This window comes from Mesocricetus auratus, unplaced genomic scaffold (genome assembly GCF_017639785.1).
Source record: "Mesocricetus auratus isolate SY011 unplaced genomic scaffold, BCM_Maur_2.0 Super-Scaffold_100026, whole genome shotgun sequence".
NCBI lineage: Eukaryota > Metazoa > Chordata > Mammalia > Rodentia > Cricetidae > Mesocricetus > Mesocricetus auratus.
The window spans coordinates 12740559-12753395 of NW_024429207.1; the positions used below are offsets into that span (position 1 = coordinate 12740559).

Sequence of the window (12837 nt, forward strand, 5' to 3'; positions counted from 1 at the left end):
ATCATATTGAATAATTGTCTTGGTGTATTCTTTTTAAATTATTCCTTGACTCAATTTTTTATTTAAAAAGTTTTGGATATAATATATTTTATCATGATTTCCCTTCCTCCAGCACCTCCCAGGTTCTCATCATCTCCTTACCCTACTCACCCAACTGTATTCTCTTTCAAGAAAAAAAAATCAACAAATTTAAAATCAGAACAAACAAAAACTAACAAGAAAAAAATGGCAAAATAAAAATGAAACAAAAGTTCATACACACACACACACACAAATAATCAATATGGACTTCATTTTGTGTTGGTCATTTTGTGTTCTGGGCTTGGAGACTGCCCAGTGACATAGAACTAGAGAAAAACTAATTTCCCCTTTTCCAGCAGGGATCTGTAGGGAGAGATCTTATTAGGCACCTGTGTTGCTGACCACACCCGTTTGGACATGGCCACAGGTACGGATGTGGGGTGTGGGATAAAAACCTGGGGAGAAGCAAGTCTCGCCCTGCTGGGCTCCAGTCGGATCTTGGAGAGCAACAGAAACAGTCGGAGTGCTGACCTTAGGTTATTGGTTTCTCATGTAGGTCATTTCTCCCTAAAAAACAAAACAAAACAAAACAAAAAAAAACAATATACAACATCCCTATCCTGTGTATGGTAATCTTCCTTTTATAGGGATCAATTGCAAATAACTTCTTGTCATTGAGCTCCCATGAACTCCAGTCAGCTGTCTCTGTAGGTTTCCGCATGATGCTCTTGATCCCCTCCCCCTTACTCATATAAACCCTCCTCCCTCTCTTTGTCTGGACTCCTGGAACTCAGCCTGATGTTTGGCTGTGGGTCTCTGCATCTGATTCTATATGGTGGGATGCCTTGCTCAACCTCCCTGAAGGGGTGGGGGGGGGTGGAAGGGGTGTTTGTCCTGCCTCATCTGAAAGTGCCAGACTTCGTTGATTCTCCAAGGGAGGCCTTATTGTTTCTGAGGAGTGGAAGGGGTTGGCAGAAGGCAGTAGTGGGGGAGTGGGAGGAGGAGAGGAAAGGATAACTGTGGCTGGTATGTAAAATGAGTAAAAAAAAAACTTTAAAAAGTACTTGTTTACTTCCATGACATTTGTACCATGATTAAACAAGTATATCTTGCAGGTAGGTCCCAGAGTTTGTAGCTGGGTAATATTGATGACTGCCTTTCTCCTGTAATGTACAGAGTAATTTCCAGTACCAAGAATAGCAGTCAGTAGGGGTAAAGACTCTAGCTGGATAAAAGCTCAACTTCTCCATGTTTGATGACACAGTATTGCCTTCAGATATTGGGCCTTACCAAGAGGTTGTGGAAAGGAACCAATAGCCTTGGTAATAAATTGTGATTTCAGGACTTGTTTGGTAAATGACTCAACAAGTTGTAACCCATTCCTGGTACTAAAGATTTTACTTAGTGACCTTGGATGTCTACTTGGGGCATTGTCTTCTTGGTTTATTTTGATAGGTCTTATGCCTCTAGAAAGTCATTCATTTCCATTTCTTTTAGATTTTTCAGCTTGGTGGAATGTTTATAAAACATATGCCCTAATGGTGTTCTGAATTTCATTCATGTGTGTCATAATGATTCACTTTCATCTCTAATGTCATTAACTTGGATTTTCTCCTTCTTCTAATTAGTGTGGCTCCCAGTTTGTTGATCTTGTTTATCTTTCAAAAAAACAACTGTCTGCTTCACTAAACTTTTGTATTTTTTATTTCCCTTCTTTCATTTCTACCCTGAATTACTTATTTTCAACTACCAATTTAGGGTTCAACTAGGTTCTACAAGGCCCTTGGGTATATATTTTGAGATCCCTCTGATATGTAAATGTAGGCACATGGTTCTATATACTTTCATTGCATTCCATAGTCTTTTATATGCTATGTTTTATCTTTCATTTCTAGATGTTTCTTGATTTCTTCAATAACCCATGCATTATTCAATATGTTCTTATTTAACCTCCCACAGTTTGTGTGTTTGATAGTTTCATGTGCTATTAAATTGTAGTTTTGCCTCATTGTGATCAGATAGAATACAAAGAATTACGTGTGTGTGTGTGTGTGTGTGTGTGTGTGTGTGTAAGAAAATGCCATGTATATTTAGAAGTTGCTTCTTCTGTACTCTTTAGTTGAATTACTATGTGACTGTCAGTTAAGTCCATTTGATGTATAATGTCATTTAATGCAGACACTTATTTGCTTGCTTTTTACTTGTATGATGAGAATAAGCTGAGGCCATGTTGGCAACATGAGCAAAAGTGCAGAAGGTATAACAATTATGTGACTTATGGAGGAAATCCAGAATGGTAGTCAAGAAATGAGCTTGACAGATGCAGAAATCCACAACTAACCAATGGGCCAAGCTCCTGGAGTACCACTGAAGTGATGCAGGAGTGATTATATGAACAAAGGAGTCAACACCATGATGGGGAAACCCACAGAATCAGTTAACCGGAACTAGTGAGAGATCACTGACTAAGGTCTGACAAATGGGCAACCTGCATAAGACCAAACTAGACTCCCTTAATATAGATGACAATGGTGTGACTGGGACAATATATGAGGCCACTGGCAGTGGGTCCAAGATCTAACACTAATGCACAAACTGACTAAGTAGAGCCCATTCTATATGGAGAGATACCTTGCCCATCCTAGACACAAGAGAGGTGCCCTGGTCCTGCCTCAACTAGATGATGGGACAGACTTCTTACGGGAGGCCTTTCCCTCTCCACGGAACAGGTGGGAAAGGTGGGGGGAGCAGGAGGAGAGGAATGAGAGAGAACTGGGATTGAAATGTAAAAAATAAATTAATAAAAATGCAAAAAAGAGAAATGAGCTTGATTCATTTTGAAGAGCTATTGAAGCATAATAGAAAATCTGATTGCTCATACTGAGGTGTCAATAGAAAACAAACTGGTTGAAATTGTAGGGAAATGAGATAGAATCTTATCCAGTTGTAATGTTCTGTAAACTGAAATGTTCTTGTTGCTAGGCAGTTCAGTGTAGAACTCAACCCTATGAAAGACAAAGGAAGGTGAAGACAAATATTCTCTGTCGTGTAAGGTCTCAAAAATAATCTGAGACATGAAGAAAGCTATCATTAGAAAAGATCATGGACATTGTCACTTCACCTGCTAGTAAGTCATTCAAGAATTTAACATTAAAGGATAGAAGCACAAATAATTAGACTAGAATTCCACACACATGTACATGAAACATGATTTTTTTTAGTTTTTCAAGACAATGTTTCTCTGTGTAGCTTTGAAGCCTGTCCTGGAACTAGCTCTTGTAGACCAGGTTGGCCTCAAACTCACAGAAATCCATCTGCCTCTGTCCTGAGTGCTGGGATTAAAGGCATGTGCCACCAACACCCGGCCACAATATGATTCTTATCCAGTATTTCAAACCTTGTCCATATATAAAGTATTAAAACCACATTTTTCCTACTCTGCTCTACTCCTTTGATTGGGCATGCTAAACATTTTGAATGTGTGGTTATAGTTGCATTGAATAACATTGAATTAGACACTACATCAGAAAAAAATGTTAGGTAGTAAGTACAGTACAGAGATTAATGAATTTGGTGAAGTTATGGAAAAGAAACAATGGACTATATATCTTTATAAATGAGCATGTTACAGTCACTCGGGATCTGTGGCATGTTGAGTCATTATATAAAATATTGTAGACAGGACAAAAACAACCCAGATTGTATTCTTTAGTTTTCCTTTGAGAAGATTACATGATGACACTTAAAGAGTAAATTACGATGAATTTATATGTTAGTTACCAAGAGTATTACATCAATAATAAATCAATGTTTATCATCAGAACCAAAACTAATATTTAAAATGTTAAATATATTTCAAGAAAAGTATGGAAACTAATGTGATGCTACATGTCTGGAATCCTACCAGTTGTGTGAAAACCTCAGGATAAAGGACCATGAAATCAAATTCAAAGTCAGATACTAAAATCCCATCTTTAAGAAAAAAACCCAATAACAACAGCAAACCACAAAGACGTGGAAAACAAATGGTAGTATTAGGAAGTTACTCACAATTTAGAAATTTTGTTCTCTGAAACTTTTTTCTCCTGTCTTCTTTAATGTTCTCTAAGCATTTTCTTCAATAAGCCTACTGTGTGTGTTTGTGTGTGGGTGCATATTGTACAACTGTGTTCACTTGTGAAAATGTATGTGAGTGCACATATAAGCACATGTGAACAGAATACAGGTGGATGTTGGATGACTTGTCTTTAGTTGCCTTATTTCGAGACAGGATCTCTCAATGCTTAAAGAGCCTACTAAAGTAGCTAGACTGGGTGCTTAAAATCCCCAGGAATCTTTCCATTTCTGTTCACTCATCTTCTGCCTTGCTTGCCAGTGTTGGGTTCACAGAAAGAAACCACCGATGCTGATGTGTAAACACGAGTTCTGGTGATCCAAACTCGAACCCCATGCTTGCCTCACCAGCATCTTATGTACTAAACAATCCCTTCTGGCTTGCAAAGCCTCTAATTTTTTGTTCTTGCTTACTTTATCCAAGTCATGAAGGGACTATTATTATTCCAATAATGAGATTCGTGTTTAACAGAAAACAAGATCCTATATATGTACATTTAGTGACAAAACAAAGATTCAGGAAAAGAATTGATGAAAAACTCCAATGTTGAATATAAAGGAATTCAATGAAAACTTATTGTTTTTATAAGTTAATATATTTTTATTTAAATTCAACAATAAAAACAACATTAAAATGTAAATTTTCATCTGTGCTCCTATGTATTGACTTAAAAATTTGTGAAAATTAAGGAACAATGTAGCTGGGCAGTGGTGGCACATGCCTTAAATCCCAGCACTCGGGAGGCAGAGGCAGGCGAATCTCTGTGAGTTCGAGGCCAGACTGGACCTACAGCCTCCAAAACAATACAAAGAAACCCTGTCTCATAAAAACAAACAAAAAAACAATGTAGAAGCAAGTGCAAATTATTAAAGAAGCATGGGGCATGTTTAATATACATTTCCCAATGAATCCAGCCTTCAGCTAAGGTGTCAGACTATCTTGTCTAAATACCCTGTTTCCAGGAATAAGCTGTGAACATGAGCGTCTCTAAGGCTGACAGCAACACTGACCTGTGAACACAAGCATAGAATACTAGTCGAAAGGAATATTATGTCCACCTAGTAACAAGATCCCATTAGCTTCCTCACGAGGACTTAGGAACTCTGAAATCATGGGCTTTTTTTTAACAGAGATGCTTTGACATTTTTCAAGTTCATTAAAGTGAAGTAAGACATATAAAGTAATGATTTACTGTACAGAGATGAGTCTCTCTGTGTGTGTGTGTGTCAGTGTGTGTAATAAACTGATAATAGAAAAGTAATGTGAGTATTGTTTATAGATCTCTCCTAAGTAAATTTACTCAAAAATTCGTTGTTGTAAATTGAAAGACCACCTTTGTCCTTATTCCAAGTTGATGTGTAGACATCAATATTGCCTCATTGAAATATGACATATACCACCACTGTGTATTGACATGTTTTATTAAATTTTTATTATAGGTATGTGAAGCCATATATTTAAAAAAACAACATGTTAAACCCATGGGTTCTTTATATAGATTTGGAGTAACAACATTAGTAAATTATGATTCTTACTTACACCTATAGATTGTACTTCAACAAAATTAAGTAGCAAATCAAGCACACTATGTGGTTTGTGCCTTAGATCAATACCTAAACCATTTAATCTCATACCTACCTCTTTCTCTTCTACTTTGCCCTGCCAAAAACTAAACTACCCCTTTGTCTGCCTTCTTTTTCCTTTTACATTCAGGCTTGCTGCTCTAATGCATCAACTCAGCCAGAAGACAGACCATTAAGAGTCAACACTGCATGCAACTAAGACAAAGGGCATCCTCCTTGGATGTCTTGTGGGACATGGTGGCTATGGGTGAGCCTGGGACGCACATGAGGATAAGTCATCTGCACCTCTGGCTGGGGATGTTGATCATTCTTTCAACATGGCCTTTGACTGGGCATGCTCAACACACCAGCCTCCCAGAAGTAGTGATACCCTTACGGGTCACAGGCAACAGAACGATGTGGGCTATGGGATGGCTGACATATAGCCTGAACTTTGGGAGTCAGAGGCATGTTATCTACATGAAAATCAAAAAGTTTTTCATGTCTAGACACCTCTCTGTGTTCACTTACACTGACCAAGGTGCTCTACACAAGGACCAGCCTTTTGTTCAGAAGGATTGCTACTACCATGGCTATATAGATGGAGACCCAGAGTCCATGGTTGCCCTTACTACCTGTTTGGGGGGATTTCAAGGAACATTACAGATAAATGGGACTGTATATGAAATCAAGCCCAAGAACCTTTCCTCGACATTCGAACATTTGGTTCACAAGATAGACAGTGAGGAGTCACAATTACTCCCCATGAGGTGCGCACTAACAGAGGAGGAGATAGCCCAGCAAATGAAGCTTGAAGAGAATGATAACCGCACACTGATGCAAAGCAGCTATAAGGGCTGGTGGACCCACAAGCATTTTCTTAACCTGGCATTGGTTGTAGACCATGAGCGAATTAGTTATCTAAATGGCAATTTGTCGCATGTTTTAGTGGAAGTATTCCTCATTGTTGGTGTAATCAATGAGATTTTTCGTACACTGGATGTTGAGGTAGTTCTATTTGGAGTTGAGATGTGGAATGCAGGAAACCAAGTGACAGTGACTACCATAAAAAATCTCCTGAGGGATTTTTGCTATTGGAAGAGTATCAGCCTTAATAATCGCATTCAAACTGATATTGCACATCTTTTTGTGAAACATCATTTTGGAATACATCTTGGTTCAGCCTTTGTTGGATCTGTTTGTGTGCCATCTAATAATTGTGGAGTTATTCGCCTTCTAGGATCTGATATTCCTCGTTTTGGACATATTACAGCACATGAGATGGGTCATAATTTGGGTATGAAGCATGACGAGGGCACATGTACATGTGGAGATCAACCATGCTTAATGAACGCAGGCTATGGCATCAACAAACTCAGCAATTGCAGTTATGCTGCATTTTGGACAACCTATGCTACTACCAACTGTCTGCGCAAGGAAACGAAGCTGGTAAGCAATCTCAAATTCAAGTTCTGCGGGAATGGTGTAGTTGAGGATGGAGAGCAGTGCGATTGTGGATCCTGGCAGGCATGTAGAGCTGATCCATGTTGTATGGAGGGCTGCGTGCTCCAACGTGGGGCTTCGTGTGCTTTTGGACTTTGCTGCAAAGGCTGCCAGATCATGCCATCAGGCACACTGTGCAGAGAAGCTGACAATGAATGCGACCTTCCAGAATGGTGTGATGGACACTCACATGAGTGCCCTAATGATGTCTACTTGCTTGACGGGAGCTCCTGTAAAGATGGGGGATACTGCTATGAAAAGAGATGTAATAAGCGAGATGAACAGTGCCAGCAAATCTTTGGCAAAGAAGCCAGGAGTGCAGCTCTGAGATGCTACAGGGAAGTCAACACCCAAGGTGACCGTTTTGGCAACTGTGGTCTCTTCAGAAGTACATACCTAAGATGTAATGACTCAGACATCCTCTGTGGGAGAGTTCAGTGTGAGAATGTGAAAGCTATTCCTACTTTGCAAGGACATTCCACTGTTCACTGGACTCACCTCAATGGTGTCACCTGTTGGGGAACTGACTACCATTTTGGGATGACAACACTTGACATTGGCCATGTGAAAGATGGCACAGACTGTGGTCCAGAGCATGTGTGCATTGATAGGAAGTGTGTCAGTAAGTCAGTGTGGGTAAGTGATTGTTCTCCAGAGACATGCAACAGGAACGGAGTCTGCAACAATTTACACCACTGCCACTGCAACTTCGGGAGGGACCCACCACAGTGCCTTACAAACGGTGGTGGAGGGAGTGTTGACAGTGGCCCTCCACCTTCACCTCCAAAAGAAGAGAAACCCAAGAGAAATGACTCATCTATTTATTATATAATGATTATTCTGATTCTTTTTGTTATTTTTCCATGCTTTGTATTCACTTGTTTTCAGAATAAGTATGTAGCATCTCCTAGGATAGAGAAACCCAGTGTTCACACTTCAGAAGTGGCAGAAGAGTTCAGCTCTGCTAATAAAATTTTGTAATGTCACACCAAAACCAGTAGATTCTGTGTGACAAGTTCCAAAGACTGAGGTGATAACTTCAAAAGAAGGAGGTCTCCCGGAAATGGTTATGGAACTTTCAGCCGGAGAAAAATATTGGGCTGTGATTTTTGTGGCAATTTCTGATTGTTCTTCTATTCCTTTTTTTGTTCCTTTCTCACATCAATGAAATGTTCCTGAAAGCCTATGCTGACATTGTAAGTGAGAGGTATAGAGAAGAAACCATCCCTCGAGATGGAGTCACTAGCCATGACCTCATCTCCAGAAAAACTGGCTCTTTCCAAATCACTCACGTCATTCTCATAACTACAAATAGTAAAAACTTTCCCAACAATAAAATTTCATATGGCTATACGTGTGTCATCGCGAGTGTGCTTAAGTATCTGCTAATGAAAGCTTTTAATAAGAAAGAGCTGAAATAGTTGAATAGCTCAACATTTCAAAAACTCACAAGAAATAGGTAATAGTTGTTAAATAATAACTAACCATAAAAATATATTAATTTGAGCCGGGTGTTGGTGGCACACGTATTTGATCCCAGCACTCGAGAGGCAGAGGTAGGCAGATCTCTGTGAGTTCAAGGCCAGGCTGGTCTACAAAGTGAGTTCCAGGACAGCCTCCAAAACAATACAGAGAAACCCTGTCTCAAAAAACCAATATACATATATATATAATATATAAATATAATATATATATATTGATTTGATTTAAGACCAAGGACAGTTCTATGTTTTGATTAATCAAGGACAATATTGTGCTTTGATTAAATCTGGATGATTTAATGTTTTGGATTTCTGCATCACTATGCCAAGTAACAACAATGTTGCATGTTTGAGTTTAACAAAAACATCCTCTGAGAAAACCTTGCTTGAGAACTGCAAAATACACTCAGATTCAAACTGCCTCTGTGTTTGTTTCTGTTTGTCACCACCAAATCCTTACCCACCTAGCCTTCTAGGACCCTCACTCCAGGGACCCCCATACCCAGCTGGGGTGGTCCATAGCATTGTAATTTCTAAAGGAACACCAAACCTTCAAAACGTTCCCCTGTTTTGTCATGTATTACCTTCTCTTGTAGTAACATTTTTTAAAAATAATTTGCTGGAACAAAAGCATAGAGATATTTAATATTTCAGTGTCAAAACACACAGCATCCAATAAAAGTGTAGTCCTATTACTCAGTGACGTGTCTTCAGTTCATGCTGTCTTACGGTGTTCTCAGTGAAGACCCCCCGGAGGGTTCCTGCATGTGTGTGTTAGCTTTTGCCTCTCTTGGTTCCAGACTACCTCCCCTTTTTGTGCTGCTTGTCACAGAGTGAACAGGATTCTTTGGGTCCTGTTTGCTCTCTGGTAGTCCTCCCTAGGGGACTATTCCCACAGGGGGATTGGAAACCTGTGGGAGCTGTTTAAGTGAAGTTCCTGTCCATGTTGCCTCAGTGGCAGTTCTCATTTGTGTGTGATATCAGAAGCTTTCCCTTGGCCCTCCATTTCAGGATGTGGGTTTCATCGTGTGTGTATCCGTAGAAAGTGTGGCCCTTTGTCACTCTGGACAACATCTTATCCATTAAAACCTGTACCACTGAGGGGTCTGCAGCAGCCTTTGCAACTTCTGGCTGAGTGCACTCAATTGTCTCAGGAGTGGCTTTAGGTTGGTGTTGATAGTGGCTCACTGAGTAGACTATGGTTACTCCTAGCTCTCTGAAGCAAAAGCATTTTCATCCCCAGAGATCCAAAAATATTGCTGAGCAAGTGCCTCCAATATGCTGAGTCCTGGGTCCTTGAACCTTCCTGAATCACAAAGGGACTGGGGTCTGCCTGAGGACCTAGCAACAGGCGCTGTCAGAGATCCTGATCATGCCTATCCAATGAGGGACCACAACACAATGTCACTGGATTTGGAAGCAGGGGAGGAGGGTGTATTAGACTCTTCCTATTACTGAATAAATGAGTCTGTTGTTTGCCTGACTCCAGATGTCTGTGCTGTTGAGGCCATGCTTTCTCACCCTCTCCCCGGAGGGAACTGTTAGGACCATGAAAGGGTGCCTGAACTTGACTTCTGGCGTGGGGTTTGACCCTATCTGGTCAAGGTCCTTTTCGGTTTTCATTTTGGCTGTAATTCGGGGGGTTTGGATTTTGTCTGTTTTTCTGATCGCTGTTTATGGTGATAGTAGTTACTTTCACTGAAGGTGCTGGACAGCACCCCCAAGAATGTGTGTTTTGGTGAGAAGGCCCCTCGATGTTGTGTATTTCTGGTCTTTAGCAGGTAGGCGTTGGGAACACCCCCCACCCACCCTGCCCCTGTGGGTTTCTTTAATTCGTTTGTGTCATCTGCTGTGTTTGTCTGCCTGTCTGCTTAGGAAGGCACATATTTTTTTCTGTTTCTGTTTGCCCAGCACCTCCACATAAGGTTTAACTCCCCAGGAGGCGGGACCAAGGCTTGGCTCCTGAATGCCATCCCTTGTCCAGAGACACCATATGGGCATACAGTCGTCCCCCACTGAGCATAAAACATGAAGGTCCAACCCAATTTTCCACCCCCATTTCGCTGTCATCTTCTCTCTGACTATTGCTCTTTTGCTGTATCCCGCTACAAAATGGATAACCTCTCCATCACCTCCAACCCTTCCTCGTCTGATCTCTCTATGCCATCCAATGATGAGGAGACAAACAGTTCAGGCCCCACAAAAACCTGCTGAGGAAAGCAAGGCCACAGTTAAGACCACCCATGGGACTTCCTGGTCAGCTCCACTCCTGCTGAGCGAGGCTACACCTCCACCACAGTACCCCTGGAGTGAAAGTCCTCACTGTCCACCTCCCCCTGAAGGCAGAAACTCTCTTACACTGAGGTATGAACTCTGGCTGCTGCAGCGCCCCCCCACCCCAATCTCAGGCCTCAAAGGCTGGTGGAAGACAGAGACAGATTCCGGGGGTCACTCTTCAGCTACTCTATCTTACACAGTAAACTCCAGGTCAAGAGTCCTTGTCTTCAAGAGTTTCTGAGGTTGCCACTAGAGGCTGTTTTCCTGTCTATATGTGAACATGCTCACATATGTGCATGTGCACGTCCACCCAGTTGCATAGACACACACAAGCATGCATGTGAACACATGTATATATACATACATGCATTTAAAAATGGGTTCCAGAAGGTTCTAATACTTAAAATTGTGTATGAAATATATATAGTAAAGAGTCATTGTCATCTTTCCTGTGGAAATAATACCAGTAATCCTAATTAAGTTTCTAAAAGTCATATAAGAAAACTTCAGGTCCCTGTGGGGGTAAGAACTAGGATTGTCAATGAGAACAATGTGAAATGAGCAGAGAGAGCAGAGCCTGCCTCTGTTTGGCAGCGCCTACTTGGTGCCCCATGGGATTTGAGGGTGGTACTTGGCACTGTCCGCGTCAGGATCTCCTCTGAGAGAAAGGGGAAGCCCAGGTTTCTTACATGAGTAACCAACTCAAGATCAGGGCATTATTAGTTGTCGTGGTGACTATCATTAGCATCATGTACCATTATCCCCGAGTAATATTTGAGGAATTGGGAGGCTTTATGAAGCCTGCTGAGTGAAGTTGAGATTTCTAAATTTTCAAATTTCTTCTTTATTTTTTATCTTTTTTTCCTCTTCTTTTTTTATTTAAGTTAGAAACAAGCTTGCTTCACATGTCAATCCCAGCTTCCTCTCCCTCCTCTCTCCCCCCTCCCGCCCTCCCCACCAGCCCCCCCCCCAAGCCCTCTACTCAATCTCCATTCTGCTCACCAGGGAGGATGAGGCCCTCCATGGTGAATCACCAGAGTCTGTCATTTCATCCAGGGCAGGGCCTAGGCCCTCCCCCAAGAGTCCAGGCTGAGAAAGCATCCCTCATTGTGGGATGAGCACTCAAAGTCTGTTTGCCAGGGATAAATACTACCCAAGGCACCATAGATAACCTAGGCTTCCTCACTGACACCCACATTCAGGGGGTCTGGATCAGTCCCACGCCACAGTTTCATGATCACATTGCAGGTAAACACAGGACATTGAGGGGCTTGTGCCAAGTACACACAGTGTCTCCATTAGAACTCTTCACTGATTTTGAACTTGAATTTGGCAAGGTAGGGAGTAGAATAATTCCCTGTAGACTACAGATATTAATCCGCATAATCCTTCAAAGCTGATAAAATGTAGTCATCTGTTAGCTCCAGTATTTTTCTGTTTAGGCTTTGTCTGAATGATCTGTCCATTGGCAGTGGGTATTGAAGTCTCCCACTATCAAAGAGTGAGGGATGATGTGTTGTTTAAGCTTTAATAATGTTTATTTTGCAAATGTGGGTACCCTTCCAATCAGAGCATAAAAGTTAAGAACTGAAACAACATCTTGGTAGACTTTTCATCTGATGATTATGAAGTTATCTGTTCCTGAATCTTGATTAATTTTGTTTTAAAATCTGTTTTGTTAGGTATTAGAATAGCTACACTAGCTTGCTTCTTAGGGTCATTTGCGTGTAATATATTTTGAAACCCTTTATCCTGAGGTAGTGCCTAACCCTTGATATTCAGGTGTGTTTCTTAGATATATCAGAAAGATAGATACCGTTTTTTTTTTATCCATTCTTTTACTCTGTCTCTGTCTGTCTCTTTTACATAGGAAGAAGGG

General features: G+C 41.0%; 1 protein-coding gene across 1 annotated transcript; it reads left to right on the forward strand.

The window, feature by feature from the left end:
• The first annotated feature begins 3032 nt into the window (after positions 1-3032).
• LOC101823703 (disintegrin and metalloproteinase domain-containing protein 25-like) lies at positions 3033-8551 on the forward strand. The gene is made up of 2 exons (XM_040731980.1): positions 3033-3148; positions 5849-8551. The coding sequence occupies exon 2, from the start codon at positions 5908-5910 to the stop codon at positions 8179-8181; it is 2274 nt and encodes a 757-aa protein (XP_040587914.1). The 5' UTR covers positions 3033-3148; positions 5849-5907; the 3' UTR covers positions 8182-8551.
• The last annotated feature ends 4286 nt before the right edge of the window (positions 8552-12837 follow it).